This window comes from Nannobrachium achirus, assembly GCF_963921795.1.
Source record: "Nannobrachium achirus genome assembly, chromosome: 12".
In the NCBI taxonomy this organism is placed as follows: domain Eukaryota; kingdom Metazoa; phylum Chordata; class Actinopteri; order Myctophiformes; family Myctophidae; genus Nannobrachium; species Nannobrachium achirus.
Window position 1 is genome coordinate 46292785 of NC_137832.1, and position 19052 is coordinate 46311836.

Sequence of the window (19052 nt, forward strand, 5' to 3'; positions counted from 1 at the left end):
AGTACAAAGTCTATATGGTCATAAAATAAGTCAAATAGCATAAAGATATCTATAGGCTATCTAGTGCACACACAGAATAAAATGAAAAACACACAGTCCTATAAGTCAAAACTCAAACATTAAAATCTCAATCTCAATGATTTGTGGCAATGCCTACTTCCTTAATAGAGTCAAGCAGATCATGCATTTCAGTGAAATGAAAATAAGACATTATTAATTTACTCTTTTCATTAATTAGGTTTCAAAACAAAACTTTGAAACCAAAGTTTTGACTGCTCTTGTCGATGCATTTCCATAAATAGTTACTGTATGTTGTTGAATGAAACTACACCATTCTCATGAAAGAGTGGTATAATCATGTCTGAGTGATCAGATTAGTCTGATGTGATTCTTGTTTTGCACATTTGTTTATTATCAAACTTTTGGTGAGTAAGCATTTGAAAAAAATGAGAACATGTCAGAAAATGCAACAACCTCTGCACATATGATAGCATCCAGTTCCCTTGAAACCTGTGGAAATCAAACAATATTGACACAGGATGAGGCATAATGAGTTTAACTGTAGGTTTAAAAAAAATAGGCAATAATAAGCCTTGCTGTGAAACGAAAGGAGATGTGGTCTCAAAGAAGTAAACATACTCCGTTTTGCATTTTCTGATGTAGGAAAACATGCTTTATTAGGTGGCATAATATGACCAATGTGTATCGGTCTTCATCGGGGTCATAGGGAGGGACTTAAGCAATGTTGTGCTTTAGCCTACTCTCAGACTAAATGGTTATACTATTCTCTAGTTCGGTAGGGTTTAAGTAGTTGTAGGGCACTACCAGTGCTTTGTTTCTTTTTGCAATATCCTCACTGAGGAAGGAAAGCTCTGCTTGGAATTCCTTGATCATCTGCTTTGGAGCAGGCTCATCAAAGTGTTCCTCAGGATATGAACCCAGGGGAATCTGGAAAAGATGGAAAACAACTACAATTTGTTATTTAAGTAAAAGTAGAAATACCACCATGTAGAAATACTCTACAAGTAAAAGATGTATTCAAAATGTTGCTTGAATAAAAAAGTGTAAAGTGCATCAAAATATACTTTAAGTAGCAAAACTTAAAGTACGCTAAGTCTTTCCAAAATATCCGTCTTAAACGTAAACGTCTTCTGAGGTCCTCACCTTAAAATGACCCCAAACATGTTTAAAAGTTAAAAAAGAAATCCCTGAGTAAATGCACTTTACTTTAGTTACTTTTCATCACTGAAAACAACAATGCAAATGGGTCTGGGAACAAGGTCTGACAGCTATTTCTTATCAGTCATGATGGCAACATGATTCAACCATGCCTAGTAAAACTTACCGAGTCCTTGTATTTTTGGGTGAGTACCCAACCTGATGCCATGAATCCGACTGTCTCTCCAACTCTCGGAATTGTCTCAAACATGGTCTTCATGCTAGACTGTCCCTTAATGGTTGGCGGAGCTTTGCGCAGTAGGAGAGGGGAGTTTGGGATCCAACATTCATATTCAAACTAAAGAGATTAGAGAATGCATATATTTCAAATCACAATTACAAAAATCACAATTAAACATGATACCCAAGTACCTGTCAAAATACTTTATAAACATTAAGGATGTCCATAATTACAACACCAGAGGCAGCGCCACAGATCACTTCCAACCCAGAGTCAAAACCAACAAAGGGTCAAACTCGTTTTTCTGCTATACCACCAAAATGTGGAAAGCCTTACCAAAGGCCATAAAGGAGTGTGGATCACTAGCATCCTTTAAAATTGCCCTGAAAAACCACTTAGGCAGCAGCCATTCGCAACTGGTAAAAAAATGAACCTAGCCCAACCCTACCCTCCCCTGCCCCTTCTTTGTATATACTGTTTGTTTAGACTTACTGTTTTCTTTTTAGTTTTTCTTTACATATCTACTGCATAGTACTGTGTTCTATTTGTCTGTCATTCAATGTTATATGAGATACTTCAATGGTTTCCAGTGGAAATAAGCTTTTCATGGATCTTTTTTTAGTAGACCTTGTACCAGTGAACTGTACCGTCATGAAACTGTACCTTTTCCTATGCAAACTTCTAATAAAGTCTTCAATCAATCAATCAATTCATCTTCCCACTAACAAACAGACTTAGGCAGTCCTTTGTGCCACTAGCTCTGAAGATATGTACAGTATATAACAAGGCACACGATGGTCACTCAGCTCCATGGACATGTAGAGAATGTTAGAGGCACGGACTGAAACTTCTAAAAGGGCCTTTTGGTGAAAATATCGAAAATAGCAGACCTCCAAGCTCACAGCGCGTCGCTTGGAGGTCGGCTATTTTCGGTGCTTGATACCACACTGAACTAAGCATTATCAAGTCAATGCTGGAGATGTGGCGTAACGGCATGGATTTCTACACAGATAGGGCAATTCTTTCAACATAAGATGCTGCATTCAAGTTCAGGATTGTTTGGACAAGGCAATTTCTCTTCAATGCTGCCTTCAGGTATCGCATGGAAAGAGGTTATTCGCGTTTCTTTCACCATAGTAAAAACTCATGGTCTGGAGAGGGCACTATTTACAGAAGGATAAAAGGGTAGGGGCCCTTTCATGTCTATGTGTGCACGTGCCTGCTCAGCTCACTCAGTAGACTACTCTAGTTGCTGGGAAACAAGTAGGTCAACAGGCCCAGTGCCTGTTGAACCTGAGGTCTGCTATGTTTTCCAGATTTTCCAGATTCCCTTGGGTTTATATCCTGAAGAACACTTCGATGAGCCTGCTCCAAAGCAGATAGATGATCAAGGAATTCCAAGCAGAGCTTTTTGCAAAAAGAAACAAAGCACTGGTTGACCTGTAATCTGTATTTCTTAAGTGCTGTACTGTCCTTGGCGACTGAATTTCCCTTGCAGTTGTATGAGACAGGACTGTCGTGATGGTGCGTGCAACCAATGTAGAGAGGCTATTGGCGACATCTTTGGGACATAGATGTGAACATTGTGTTTGGTGGATTTCACGATTAACACTTGTGTGTATTTTGCAACAAGGAATATTTAATTTAACTGATTTCTCATCTTACCTGCCCAAGGTGGACTGCACCATGTTGGCCTGACACGTTAAAGATCAGCATGGTTATGAACTTGATCACTTCCTCCACAGTGTGAAAGGCTGCAGGGATCCCTGTTTAGATCAACACCAACAACACCAACAAGATTATTAATTATTATTAATTTATTGAAGCTTAGGAATTCATTAGTGTGGTTGCTGTAAGCAACACATTATACAGTAGTTCTATATGCTCTATATTATACTTCTTTATGTTCTGGAATGGATAAACCTTTAGACTATCAGGAAGCAGCATTCTCGATGAGGATTGGTCAAGCTTCCCATGACAATCTAGGTATCCAGACAATAAATAGGAAACCACACTAATATTTCTAGTTATTATTACTTGCGCAAGTACTGCATTTGTGGCATATCTGGTCCCTGATTGGCCCATAGCCAATCAGGGACCAGCGTTCTCTGTGAAGTCACCATCAACAGCCCATGAGGGACCAGCATTCTTGGTGATGTCACCACCAACAAGTGCAACCTGATATAAATAACAAGGCACAAGTTGGCACCTTGGCAGAGAGCCAACTTACAAACAGACAGCACCGATTGCAGTACTTGGGCGCTCTGCTGCATGGCCCACAAGAAGGCCATACATGGCCACGAGTACACAAGGCACAACTTGGCACCTCAACAGAGTTCAGTCTCATTTATTAGAGCTTTAACTTCATGGCAGGTTAAATCAAAGCCTTGCATTTTCCAATTGAGAAATACCACCAACAATGGCACTGTTGTCTTACCAAAGCTTGGGGGAAATCCATCTTGTGTGAGATATCCATATATGGGCATTAAAAAGGGACAAGGACTGACAGACACAGAGATCTCCATATATGGGCATATCGCCTCCTACAGAGCTATGTGGATACATGGCAACCTAATATGGTATGATGGTGAACGCCAGACTACATTTGGACATGGACAACTCATCATGACCTCATCATGATGACAGGAGCAAACACGGCCCAAACGTTATAAAAGCAAACGTAATGACAGTTTCATTCTCAATTTAGTTAGAAGTAAATATTATAAAATCAAAATCAGTAGATATATTGACATTTTTGAGCTTCAAGCCTTTCAAAAAGTTGTCTTCTGTAACTGTAATTGCTGTAGTCACCCTGGGCACTGAAGACCTTAAGCAGTGATTCCTGATCCCAACCTATAGTCAGAAGAGACTTGTTAGACTTAAGCTTAAAACCATGAGTTACCCTGGATATCCTCCTCAGAAGAAAAGCAACGAATACCCCCCTCAACAAGGCTACCCCCCTAAACAAGGCTACCCTCCTCAACAAGGCTACCCTCCTCAACAAGGCTACCCTCCTCAACAAGGATACCCCCCTCAACAAGGATACCCCCCTCAACAAGGCTACCCTCCTCAACAAGGCCACCTTCAACAGCCTGGTGCTTACCCTCCACAGCCAACAGCTTATCCATCCCAGCATGGAGCCTATCCTCCCCAAGCAGTTGGCTACCCTCCTAAGGAGGCAGGGGGTTACACTCCGCAGGCTGGAGGCTACGCTTCCATGCCACCACCTGGTGGCTGGGCCACCGCACCTGCTGGTACTCCCTTCCATAACCAACAGCCATATGGCATGTACCAGCACCCTGTAGGGACCATGCTCCAGCCACAAAGCCCAGGAACGGGACAGCCAAGCCAGTCCTCGGGTGATAGACACCCTTCTGCACCACCGTACAACCTGTCCATGCCCGGTTATGGAGGAGCGCAAGGGCCGGAGACAGGATACCCAAAGGTCCCTTCATCAAACATGCCTGCCTATGGTGGAAGCTATGGTGGAGGAGCCATGCCTCTAACTACTTCTGTCAATAGAGGATTCAAGGGTACAATCAAGGACTTTCCTGGAGCAGACCCAATGAGGGATGTGGAGGTCCTGAGAAAGGCAATGAAGGGTTTTGGAACTGATGAGCAGGCCATTATAGACTTGCTGGCAAGTCGCTCCAACAAGCAACGTGTGCCTATGCTCAAGGCCTACAAAACCGCTTATGGAAAGGATCTCATTAAAGACCTGAAATCAGAACTATCTGGAAACTTTGAGAAACTGGTTCTAGCCATGTTGAAGACCCCTGCTGAATATGATGCTTATGAGCTCTACAGTGCCATGAAGGGAGCTGGAACCGATGAAGGTTGCTTGATAGAGATCCTGACATCCCGTTCCAATGCCGAAATCAACAAGATTAATGAGGTTTTCAAAAGAGAGTACAATAAGTCACTGGAGGATGCCATCAGTGGTGATACCTCAGGTCACTTCCGCAGGTTCCTGATCTCACTGGCCCAGGGCAATCGCGATGAAAGTGAACACGTGGACCATTCCATGGCCTCACAAGATGCTCAGGTCCTCTATGCTGCTGGAGAAGGCAAAACTGGAACTGATGAGTCTAAATTCAACGCTATTCTGTGTGCCAAGAGCAAACCCCATCTTAGAGCAGTGTTTCATGAGTATCAACAGATGTGCGGCAGGGATATTCAGAACAGCCTTAAAAGAGAGATGTCCGGAGACCTTGAGGGTGGCATGATAGCAGTGGTGAAGTGTATTAAAAACACACCCGCCTACTTTGCTGAGAGGCTCTACAAAGCCATGAAGGGTGCGGGAACCAATGACAGAACCCTGATTCGAATCATGGTCTCCCGCTCTGAGGTTGACATGTTGGAAATCCGGCAGGAATATGTGATGAAATATGGGAAGTCACTGTACACACACATTTCCGGAGACACATCGGGTGATTATAAGAAACTGCTGCTGAAACTCTGTGGAGGAAGTGATTAGAAAGTAAAGTGGAAAGGTGCAATTCTGGGAAATTGCAAGTGTGGTTGCAGTGACGCGAGTCACAAGAAATCCACTGGGAAATCAAGTCCGTCTTACCATCTACATAATATGTATTGTGATGTCAAGTGAAGCATGACCAAAAGCTTCACTTTTCTGTTGTGCAAAGGTTTAAAAAGAAAAGCTGGCAAAAAAAATAACCTAGATCCTATAGCAAACACACTAATAAGACTATTTACTGGCTCACTACAAAAATTTCTACGAAATTTCAAGCGGAAAAGAAGAAAAAGAAATCGCACCTGTGAGAAGTGAGCGGTGCTCGCTTCTCGACACACATGCATATCTCCTTGTATGGGCCGTTCTGTCCGTGACATCAACTGAGGTGATGCCGGTTTCTGCGTACTTTCTATGATGTTAGTCTCGTGTGACGTAATAGAAACCGTAGTTTCGTACTATACGGACATAGGGACACAAAGCCAGATGTAGGAGCAGTTAGCACCACTCAAAAACAAGACCATGGATCCAATAACGATCATGTGGCTAGCTGTGATGTCAGTCCTCGATGATGTCATCACTCCATAATTTGGGAAAGGTTTCAGCCCAATTCGACAACAGAACAGATCACTTCCTTATAGACAGCTTGGCTCTGAAAGAGTTCTAGAAGTGTCATCTATGACCAAATTTGGACAATCCCCTTTGACTTCCATTATAGATGGATACAAAAAAAGTAAAAAGTATAGAAAATATGTAAACAAAAATGAGGGATTCTATGTTAAGTCTAGTGACAGTCTGCTAAAGAAATTGTGTTGATTGGACCAGCTTCATTAGCTGGACATTAGCTACAGACAGAAGTAATGCAATGTATTGTAATACTGTAAGTTAAAGAGACAGGGAATAAGGCAAAATGGTGCCATCTGTATTAGAAGCAAATGAGGGCAAGAGAGTCTCTTTTGTGTGCCTGAAATCGTTTTTGTATTTTATTTGTGTACATCTGTAATATATTCACCTATATTATATTATACTACTCTTTGCTATAGGCCTAGTGTTATGTTTTTGTCGTATAAAGCTAAAAGATCACACCCAATGTGAAGTGAGCGGTGGTGCTTGCATAACGTCTTCAGACTAGGATTTGAGTCTAGGATGTACAGGGTATGCTACACACACACATTTGTTATGGCAAAAAGCTGAGGAAAAAGGCTACAGACATACGACATATGACATCACTAGACAAACATGATGCTACGTACACACATTTTACTATGGCAAAACGCTGAGGAAAAAGGCTACAGACACACGCACAGCCACTCTTAGGAGCGGTTTACCACCGCTCCAAAATACCCCATCATATGGTTCTCTTTTTTATGGTAAAGAAACATTTTGTTTGTTTACCACATTTCCCATTCCCAATCACTATACCTCCCCGAACACGGGCCAATTGTGTACCCATAAATAAGTCACACGACAAAGCCGAATGTACCACAGTAGATTCAAACCCCCAAACTCAATGGTGATAGGGCACCTACTCGACACCAATCGAGAACCCCTAATGCCCCCACGATCTCGGTACAGAAGTTACTGCCCATGAAATGTTTTGTGTACAGTTCAATGCACAACATGGAAAGATGGACACAATTTCCTAACAACTGGGGAATTCGTTTTTTTTTATTTTTCAATGCATTTTTGAGTCATGCTCCTGAAGTAGCTTTTCTGCTGTGCATATTATACTTTGTGCATGTTTTCAGGAAGCCCACTCAATTTCTGCAGGAACTGCTTTTCTAGTTCATTTAATCGTCCAAATCGCTTTCGCCTGGCTTTTACAGGACTAAAAGAGTCCTGTGAAGCGTTTGAAATATACCGTAAATGCAACATAAACAAAGCTTTTCTACTGTTTATGAAGATAACGTCAACTGTATACCGCAGGTTTGCTGTTAAATAGCATTATAATTGATTGAAGGAAAACAAATACCTGAGCTTTTGTTTCCTAAGAAGGCTTGGGTGAATATCTCGTTGATCCAGTCCTGGAGTTCAGAGTCTCTACAAACGTCACTGTCTGAGGGATAATAGTGGTCCACTATTGCCCTTACAAAGCTGGAGATAACATTACGACAATTATATAACATCTTGTTAGAGGCGATAGATATTGGTGGCAACACCAAAATCTTAGCTTTCATAAAACCTCACTCAACTTCCAAAACAGATAACATTTGTCAAAAAATAAACAATAATTATTACTATTCCCCAAAGCTTTGACACTTAACCACTGAGCCACTTGAACCACAAATTAAAATTACAATATTGTTGTATTACCTTGCTTATTGTAAATCGCTCTGGATTAAGGGCGTCTGCTAAATGCCTAAACTGTAAACTGTACAAAATTATAATACACCATATTGTAACACCAACGCCAGGAGACGTCACATAATTGTCAGTACAGTAAGTGTTGGGGCACAACTGTTTGCCCCAACAACACTGCATCATGAGAAACCAGCATTCCTTTGCAAAACATTGTTGGTACATTCTCCCACTTGTCTGTAGACTTAAGGAGATGGGGGAGGAAGCGCATTCCTTTTCTCTCTCCCTCTCAGAGCTCCGTGATCAATACCGCATCTTCCCCCCCCGTCACGATTGTGTAAACAGACCTGCGTCGCTTTCCTGGCCAAAACGGACACTTCAAAGCAGGTTTATGGCCTACCAACACAAGGGGGGTGAAAAGCCCCTTTTAAACTTTCGAACTCTGCTGAGCCTGCACAAGCAGGGGAAAAACACTGGAACTGCATATTCTAAGACAAAGGAAAGTGTTAATGTTTTATCTGAGCGCGCGAAATACAAGGGAGGGACCAGCCTTGTTCACTCCAATATAGTGTCTGCCCGAGCAGAAATCTATGCTTCCTACATCCACCAGCAAAGGGACAAGAGGTGTCCCACTGCGCGCTCCTCCACCCGGCCGCGCTGCCGCGCTGCCATGGAGAGGACCTGAACTGAATAGAGTAAAATTGCATAGCGTTCGCCCGGTTTGAAGCACCGCGGCATATAGAACGTTTAGCCCGTTTTTGAATAGGGGCTTAATCACATGGGCACATTACATCCTTTTTAACTTCATTAGTTGGCAGCTAAAACCAAGTTATTATTTTTGTTTTTCTTTCCCTGTTCAATCTATCGGTAAGCTGCAATGCAATTACATTGTCATGTGTCGCTATTATGATAGAATTGTTGGCAAAACTCTTTTGCATTAGAATAGATTGTTCCCTCATTTAAGAGAGAAACCTCAAGCTATTTTCATCTCTGAATAGTCACTAGAACTTTTCTTTCTTTTCTTTAGGCTACTAATGAGACAGTCTTGGCTCTATTTGTTATAATCCTCCTATAACTATTCTCATACTCTGAGAACCATATAGCTTACAGTAGTCCGCATATTTTGTTTTACTAGAGAAATGTGTGCGCCCTGATATATAAGCTCAATTAATTGAGCAGCGGTAAGCATCCAGACAGAGGCGATTGCCGTGACGTTTAATATATCAGGGCGTCACATGACTCCCTCTCTCTTTTCTTTCATTGTGCATGATATGAAAAGTCAGGTTTGATATTACTCTAGTGTGTGTGAGACTACACAAAGATAACGCTTTTGGAATCTGAAGTGATGCAGTTCGATCGGCGCATAATGTTATTATGCTCTATAACCGAACTGACACTTATCACCAGTCAGCCAACTGGGTGCATATAGCCTTAACACTTCAGATCCAGCGGGGTTATTAAATATCTTCCGTATCACGGGGAATAGTTAATAACCTACGCGCGTTACCTTCATCCTGTGTTCATTCATGGAAGAAATGTAGTATAGCAATACGGTATGCACCTTGTTTATTTGTTTTCATAAATAAACATCTTTCTTTGTACCTTATCATACTGTCTGGACATTGGATTGCTTTCTTCTGTTTGTTATATAACCGATGTGTTCATTGTATTTGGATTGGTATAATTAGTCAAGAACCCACGTTTCAAACAGTAAGCGTGAAGAAAAATAAAAATTTTCGATTTTTGAAAATTAATTTTCAATTTTGAAATTTTTTTTTTTTTTTAATATTACTGTATTCAATACTGTATTCATATTCAGCGTTGATACTACAATATTTCAAAATACTATTGTCAGATTTGTTTGGGTTTCTTTCTTTTCTTTTTTGCCTAATGCCAAGTCCAAAATAGAGATGCCAGGGTTAAAGTTAAAGGACCTTAGCAGTGGTCTATTAAAGAACCTGCAATCTAAATGAGTGTTCTTTGCCAACATCCTTGGTTGGTTCAATGAGGGTCACACAACAAGTGTTAATGATCACCTGTTGATGATGTTCCACAGCTTCAGTCCATCATCTCTGTAGTAGAAGTTTGGGACAGACTCCAGGCCTCGTGCTGCGATGTTCTCTGGCAGACAGAGGGAGCTGTAGGTTGTTTCAGAATGAGCCCTTCCCATGAGCTCACCGAGACCCTCTGGTGTTAGTGAAGTCTAAATAAATAATGATAGCATTAGATGTAGGTTAGGGGCTTTGTATTTTTTTGTTTTGCGTCTTGAACTGTTCAGTGAGTGCCTATAAATGCTTCCCAAATGCTGAGAACCTATTCTGCGCTGAACGTTCACATCTGGAATTTGTATCAGGTTGAGAGTTGAAATACTTTCAACTCTGGGTGTTTTGGGGCGAGAGCACTTTGTTTTTCAGCTGTGAAAAAGCCCTTGTTGGACACAGGGCTTTAGTGTGGACAATATCTCTTTGTGATTGACTTCAGCAATTGGTGAATATTATTCTTACTGAAAACAAGGGCCCTCCAGGTGAAAGAAGTCGTTGGCGACCAACAACATTTATTTGGATGGTGTAACGGAAGTGCGGGATCAGCAACTGGACAGATAAGAAGGAAGAAGAACTATGTCAAAGATTCATCGTAAACCCAGTATCATGTTCTAAACGGTGGTACAATATTCAAATATGTTTTATTGTACAAAACTGTTAATATAATAATAATAATGTTCTAAACAGTTTATGTTTATACAGCCATATGACTTAGTTGTGACATTTACATTTAATATAATAATTTAAATGATCACCATCATGACCATACCTTGTAGAGAGGATGAATCACTGGAAAGCTTTGCAGAGTTGCAACTGCGAACGCTTCTGACAAAAAGTGAGTGTTCAATAGATGATACACAAACTGGTGGTAGATGCCATCTGCATGTTTCACAAACATCTTGGCCAGCAACCAGTCATACTCTGGGTCGCTGGGCAGAAAAATGGGATTCTGCTCTGAGGGCTGTTGGGTCAGCTGGGATGATAAAAGGAAAGAAAATATTTATTTTACATTTTCATCTAAAAACAACAGGCTCTAATGTTCTCAGTGTCCCATCCTTACTATTGGTACAGTAGTAAACAATGCTCATATTCCTGTGCGAATGTGACTATACAGTAACTGAATGACCCCATCAGTGAAATACCTGAATTGCAATGGGCATCAGTTTATTCTCTGGGTTCATGTAAAACAAGCAGAGAGCAGGTGTCAAAGGCAGAGTCTCACCATTGTCCACCTTAGTGGACAATCCAACCAATCCCTTGTAGTCACAGAGGAAGATATTGCCTTTCTGCATGAGAGAAGAAACTAGGTCTTAGATATGGCATATTTGTACTTCCTGGATGTCACAGACACAACCATTCGTTGAAACAGACCATATCAATAGTGATATACTGTAAGACACTCCATACCTCCATCTCCCTCTGGAGAGAGCTGCCGCTGTCTAAGAAGGGCTTCACCATCTCCTCTGTGACTGGAAAGTTGTGAGGAAGCTCCAAGCAGCGCTGAATGATATTTGGGTTGATTCCATTGAGAAACTGGAATCCATAAAAGTCATCCTCCATCCAGTGTTCGGCGACGTAATCTACACAGGAATGATAATTGGTAAATGTTTTGTTTTCATAATGTACTGTACTCAACATATAAATGTTTCTGTTTCACTACCTAATGGTCAGAGAGCTTTTTTTTACAGATGTGGATGTAATGCAACATTGCTAATTATAAACCACTTGCATGTAAGCAATAATCCTTGTAGTTACTGTATTTATAATCAATGAGAATGTTCCACTGAGTTACGCTACAAACTTTAAAAGTCCATTCATACCTGACATTGGTTTCTCTTTGAACCAGAAAACCTTTTTCATGGCCTCAAAGTCCTCCCACTGCTCAGTAGAGTTATTCAGACCCTTCAGTTTGAGTTCAACCATACTGGGGAAAAAGAAAAAGTAATGGTACTATTTTCCATCACAATTTAATACTAGGTCTAATTGTCCTTGTTATACAGTATGTAGGAATTCCTCTTACAATGATCAATATGGACTCACGTCAATTGTTTTTCATAAGCAAATTCAAAAGCTTTAGAGACTGAGAAACAGTCTTCATCAGGGATCTCAGAACTGTCTTTAAAAGCGCTGGTGCGTGGCAGCCCTTGACCATATGTCCCCCACCTGTAGGGAACAGAATGAAAAATTTAATATTTGTATCCGGTCGTATGTTGGGGTTAGAGCTAGCCTAGAACTAAGAGAAGCATTTGACCCAAAAACAAGAACCCTTCTTGCAGTATGTAATTTGCACAAATAAAACTCACTGGTACAAGTCGTTGTGACGCATCAACTCTCTTTTTCGGTGGTCGGTCAGAAGGGGGTGGTCATCCTCAAAAGCCTTCATGGCTGAGGACAAAGACTAATAGTTATGCCGTGGAAAACATCAGGAAAAACATCAGAGTCATCACATGAAACGGGAGTGAATGTTTGACCACAATTACCGTATATTATAGTGTCTGTTTTATTTTGCAACACACCTTTCCCTCCTCTCAGCTCTACCTGTTCCCCATCGGACAGCCATCTGTAGCATGGGAAAAGGATGACATCGTCCTCTGGAGTAGTCACCACGATCGTAGAACAGAACCATGCATTATCTAGTTGCTTAACATATGCATCTTTCTCCAGTTTGACCAAAAGAAGCTGCCCGAGATGTACAATGGTTTTCACCGTGTAGCTCCCCTTCTGTAGAGAGAGGGGGGGGGGGGGGCAGGGAAACTTGTTCAGGTTCTTTTGAGCAAGGCAGACACCTGACTTCAAAGACTAAACAGCATTGTCAAAAGTAGCATTCAATGCAAACATTTACTTAAACACAAATTAAAGGTAGGCTAAGTGATATTTTTGTTTGTTTTCTTATTTTAAACTAAGTGTCAAATAGCTCTCTATTCTGATAGTAGTCATTGCTACGTGTTTGTTCAGTAACAGGAGTCTCCCCTGTCTCTCCTCTTTGGTATCACTTCAAAGAATTGGTTCGCTCACTCGTTGCAGACTTACCGTATTTCTGGGTCTCTTGGGTGCGGAATTCGGGTGAAACGTATGAAGAGAAGCAACCCACACTCACTTGTTCATTAAGAGTCTTTTTAATATTGAAACAGCAGCAGTAGTCAGGACATGAACAGACGCGTTTCGGCCCTTAGGCCATCAGGTAACACTGATGATGGCTTAAAGGCCGAAACGTGTCTGTTCATGTCCTGCCTACTGCTGCTACTGTTTCGATATTAAAAATCAAACCTCGGTTCGAAGTGAAGCGGTGAATTTTTATTCTACCGGTATGTGTTCTAGAGCAGTGTTTCTCAATCTTTTTTGGCTAGAGTACCCCCTTTCGCAGATTTTTGAATCCAAGTACCCCCTTTACCCGACAACAACAGTTTTCCAACTGCAATTAAAACCATAACTAGCGGTATATAACAGCATAACCCCCCTTTTCAAGAATCTAACATCACAAAAAATAAAAAAAGGAAGTGAGAGTTTCAACACTGTGGCCATAACATCTATGTCGTGAGTTAGACATGACAAACAAAACACAACAAGCAAAAATAAGCAACTAGGGCTTGTGAAATGTGAAAGAATTGTGGTGTTTCTCTGGGGGAGAGTTTCGCAAAATACCTACAATATCTCAGAATAGGGAAGAACAGAGAAACATAGCCCACAAGTTCAGATTCAAGTGCAGATAAACAGCTACTTTCATCACTTTTGTCTTGTCAACGGTTAAGAATCCAGACACAATTGCAGATAAACCATTTCTTTCACAATTTTTGTCTCACAAACATTCAGCTATCAGACACATTAACATTTACACCCTTCCTGTCAATTCGTCTGCAGTTTTGTAAGCTGAGCCTTTCTTCTAACTTGAATCTCACACCTGCCTTAAATACAATTTGTACTTTGCTTAATTTGACACTGACTACTGACAAACTACTATTAGTCCCATTTAAGCTAACTGTTCTGTCATGCTGATCTCACTCTGCTCATTGATACTTTTAGTAACATGTGAGTACTTTTTCCACCACTGATTTCACACGTGTTACCGTGTTCACTTTCAACATCACGGCAAATGAAACGGCAGCTTTTAATCTATGCATAAGGATAACAACTTTTAACAGCGAAGCGCCCGTGAAATTCTAGTAACAGTATATTCAAACAACATTCAAACACATTTGAAACACAGTTGCCTGGTAGCCTTATATGTAATTTGGGTTGGCAACTATCAGGCTCACAAGTTTCTCCAAGTGTCATCATTAAACATAATAGTAAAAGTTTTTTCTCAATTTAATTGTAGTTATTTAACTATGAATAATAGTATCATGGTTTATACTTCTATTTTTCTTTTTGGGGGCCATTATCTTGATTACCCCCTGCAGTACCTCCGAGTACCCCTAGGGGTACACGTACCCCCATTTGAGAAACACTGTTCTAGAGCTATGAAATCTGTGTTCTAGATCTATACATTCTGTGTTCTAGATCTATACTTTCTATGTGCTTTAGTTCTATATTTTTATGAATTCTGAATGAATGAATGATTTTGTCTGGAGGGCTGTGATGCTTGACCAATCCTCAATTCTGCACGGGACATGTACGGGACAGACAAAGCCACTCCTTGAGAATCTATGGGAATCCTCAAAAAAACATGTACAGGACAGACAAAGCCACTCCTTGGAAGCGGCTTTCACCGCTTCAAAAATACTCTTAATGAACAAGTGAGTGCAGGTTGCTTCTCTTCATACATTTCTCCTCTTTGGTAAACAGAACATACATTTTCAGGTCAGGATACCTATTTTATCCAATCAGTAGAGAGAACTTACACAGAATACAGATTAAACAAGTGAAATTGGAAGTGATGCCACTAAAAAATGGGCAAAACAATTGGAACTGGAACAACGTTAAGCTGTATTTCCTGTTTGGCCGAAAAAACATATTTTCAGTTTGTTCAGTACCAGAGCCTACCCGTCTCTCCAGCTCTTTAACAAACAATGATTGCTATCAGAATATAGAGCTTTAACCTTTTAAACAGGATCCTGCCTTTAAGGATGCATGTATTCCATGCAAACAACATTGCTGACCTTTTCTTTCCTTCATAAAGTAAATGGCAACAGTCAAAATAGCAACAATCATACCTTTAAATGAGCTTACCTTTCCAGCAATAAAATCTATGCCAAAGTTGTCCAAACGTGTGCGTTCACTCTCTCCTTTAGTTCCAATTAAGGTGACATATATGCAGTCTAAAGTCCCTGCAAATGCCTGGTCACCGGTTGTCACCTCAAGCTTGTACTCAGCCATGATCGCTCTGTGTCTGGAATGAAGAAATGAAAAGGCTTCCAATTAATTCTGTCTATTATAAGAGTATGCTTATGATGATTTTGATTACGGCTGTTGTCGGCCGGGGTTACTGGCTCCCTGGTTACTCGATCTGCAGCTGGCTTTTTAGAGTAATCTGAGGGACCGAGTGCCAGCGGGGAAATCCTGCTAGGCAAACGCCGATAAGGCAAACGTCGATAAAGCAAATACATTGCAAGCGGTGCCCGGGTCTCCTACCGTAGTGATGAATAAAGAATATTGAGCAATACAATGGTTATATGTCACAGTTATTGTCCACGACATTGCAAGCGGCGCGAAGGCCAGCGGACCTTGGTCCTGCTCTTCGCGCCCGAGCGCCGCAGGCGCGAGTGCCCGCGAGTTATGAAGCCGCCCGTGCCAGCTACATAGGCCTTAAAAGCCTAAAGTAATCTTTTAAAAAAAACGTAGGTAGACCAAGCTCCTATTCAGTGAAAAAACTTTATAAAAACAAAAGACATCTAAAACATGCTATCTAAATTACTTACCTAGGGAGTTTCAGCACCTGACATCATGACAACAGGGGTCATCAATCATCATAAAATACCAGAATTGAAAAATATGTTATCACTGGCTTAAAATACAAGCATTGCACAATGCCCCCCTCCCCGCAGTCCCTGGCTACACACCGCACACGTACACACTCATTACGGTATATATGTGTAACCAGTTAAACCAGTTAATCTGTAAAGCAGATTTGTTAAATCACATGATCTGAAAATGTGCCATGATAAAAGGCGCATGCTGGCCTAGGAGCATACAGTAGGGGAGAGCCTGCACGATTGTAACGTTTTTCACATTTCAATATTTTACTCAGAGCTTCTTTCACCTATACATATGTAATATTTTCAGGCAAAGTACTTACACATGTCTGCTATCATAAACCACTTCAGATTTTTCAATTGATAAAACAGGTCATGAGTTATTAAACCGAGAGTGGACACTGTTCCGATGTTACATTTGAAGCCCACATGGGATTAATTGTAACAGCATGATTTATAAATGTAACACAGCTAAAGAACCGCATTAAACAAATATTTGTTTGTTTAAATCAATTATATTTCATTCAAGCAACTCTTTAACATTGTTTTCATACCAAGGATCTGATAAGATACTCTATCATACTTTAGGACAATATTAAATATTACAATATGTACCAGTTTAAGCGTTTGAGTGAATTCCATGGGAAAATACATTGATTACCTAAATAAATAGCAAGTTTGATTAATGCAACATGTTATACATCCCTAATCTGACTTAAAATACACTGTAATTGAATGTCAGCTGACTGAACACAATATTGGCCAATATGTCAAATATTTCAATATGATATTATCATGTTAAATTGTGTTACAATTGAACCGTTTTGGCACCCCTGCTTTGACGTTGCCTACAGAACAGAACTAACATGCATGGCAAGTTAAAATGATGTAAACTAATAAAGAACAGATACATGCAGACAACGATCTAGATTTTATCTCAGCAACATTAAAGAAAAGATCTGCAGATCAAAGATACTCAAGGTGAACATTTTTACGCATTTTGAGAAATACCGGTTTTTCTGCAATAACTCAGTCTAGGTTGGATAAAAATAATTCTTACTTCCTGGATACGTTCATTACGGCCCTGTTCACATACTGATGCGATGACGTCATGATGGCATTGACCAATCAAGAGATAATGTGCTTGTTACAATTATGAAACTTTACAATTGAGGCGGCTCTCCCCTACCACATAGGCTCTTTGTAGCCTGACAGTGTTTGTCGCAGGTTCTAATCCCAATCCCGGGCGACCTTTGCTTCATGTCAATCCCCATTTCGCTCTCCCTGTTTTCTGTATATCTCCACTATTCCCTATTAATAAATGCAACAAAATGCCTAAACTTAAATAAATAAACTTAAATAAAATAATAATAATTAGGCTAACTGCTGTATAAAAGGTATTACAATCAGCTTTCAAACTATTTCCGAGTAAATTAAATATGGTATAGGCCTATCTAAATAGTGAGACAAAGATAATAAACAAAAAGCAGGACAGTGTAACATATTCAGTTGTCAGTCGGTACTCAACAATGTTGCCATAAAGTTTCATTCATCAGTCGGCATGAAGCAACTTACTGTCACAGCTGGCTGAGCAGAGTGTTGTTTCAGTAGAACAGTTAAGTTGAATCCAGCTTGGGATGTAACAAATATGCCTCGAGAGCCAGGTGAGAGCAGGTTTTAAAGAGTGAGCCTCTCTGGTCTGCAGTCTTTGACATTGGAGGGGTGGAGAGTTGTTTAATGAGTGTAAGAGGTTTTCAACTGGTGGTCCGGGGACCATTGGTGGTCTGTGAAGGTAATGCACATAGTCGACCATGCTTTCAGTAATAAGTGAAGATTGTATTTATTGTCTCCACCAGCCGAAGGCATTGGGAGACTATGTTTTGCCCCCTGTCTGTCCATGCGTCTGTCCGTCTGTTACCAGCTAACTAAACAGAGTTGGGGTCTGTTACTCAAAAAAGTAGTGCACTACATATTACACATTACTTTGGAAAAAAAAGTAATGCCTTACAGTACTTGATTAGTCCCTGGAGAAAGTAATTAGTTATACTACTCGTTACATCACTTTTGCGTTACTTTATAAAATCGCCTGAGATGCATTGCCAACACATATTAGATGTATTAGATATATAATAAATATATAATAAATCTAATACAATACAGTTAGTTATATAGGGTGTGCCAAATGTAGTTCTAAGAGCGGCCATTTCTTGGGTAAACACAGCCTTACACAGGTGTTCTGATTAGACTATAGCATTAGTTCTATGCAATCAAACAATTGAAACACCTGTGTTTTGACCCAAGAAATGGCCGCTAAGGACTACAATGACGTAGCCGCTGGCACACACTATTGTTCAATGAAGTGAGTCCCAGGGCTCACTGGTGGTCATTTGAATGAGTCTAATAAGGGTAATAATAATAAGTATAATAATACTGCTGCGCTGCAATCAGAAGGTTCCCAGTTCGATCCCGAGCTCCCCCGGAGTCAATGTCAAAGTGTCAGTTAGGCACTGAACCCCCTAACTGCTCCCGATGAGCAGGTGTGTGCCTTGCATGGTTTCCTCCACTATCTGTGTGAATGTAATGCAAAATCTTTGTAAAGCGCCTTGGATAAATGCACCATTTACCATTTTAATATGTACTACAACTTAAGATCACTGATACAACTAGTGACAATGTACACCCAACATTTTTTGGAAAGTGAAATACAATTTAATATTCGTTTTTTCCCCCCTTCTTTTTCACCACTGGTTAAATTTAAACAGGTGCTGACATAACTTGATGAGGTTCCCCTCCAGTGATACTGTTCATATTGATTCTGATATTAAATGTAAACATAAGTTGATGAGGCTTCTTGCCTATACCGGTCCACATGCAATCATCAGTCCATCACAGAGAGGAAAAAGCCTTTGGGATATTGAACATTTTGTGCATATTTG

At 40.5% G+C, this 19052-nt stretch overlaps 2 protein-coding genes across 2 annotated transcripts; one reads left to right on the plus strand and one right to left on the minus strand.

Moving 5' to 3' along the window:
* Positions 1-768: 768 nt before the first annotated feature.
* On the minus strand, positions 769-15520 carry LOC308295631 (hydroperoxide isomerase ALOXE3-like; the record flags this gene model as incomplete). The annotated part of the gene is made up of 12 exons (XM_080738680.1): positions 769-948; positions 3065-3165; positions 7840-7961; positions 10202-10368; positions 10670-10756; positions 10977-11180; positions 11350-11493; positions 11615-11787; positions 12028-12131; positions 12511-12592; positions 12724-12928; positions 15374-15520. The coding sequence occupies 12 exons, from the start codon at positions 15518-15520 to the stop codon at positions 769-771; spliced, it is 1716 nt and encodes a 571-aa protein (XP_080594806.1).
* LOC308296063 (annexin A11-like) lies at positions 4860-5876 on the plus strand (the record flags this gene model as incomplete). The annotated part of the gene is made up of 1 exon (XM_080739180.1): positions 4860-5876. The coding sequence occupies one exon, from the start codon at positions 4860-4862 to the stop codon at positions 5874-5876; it is 1017 nt and encodes a 338-aa protein (XP_080595306.1).
* Positions 15521-19052: the final 3532 nt, after the last annotated feature.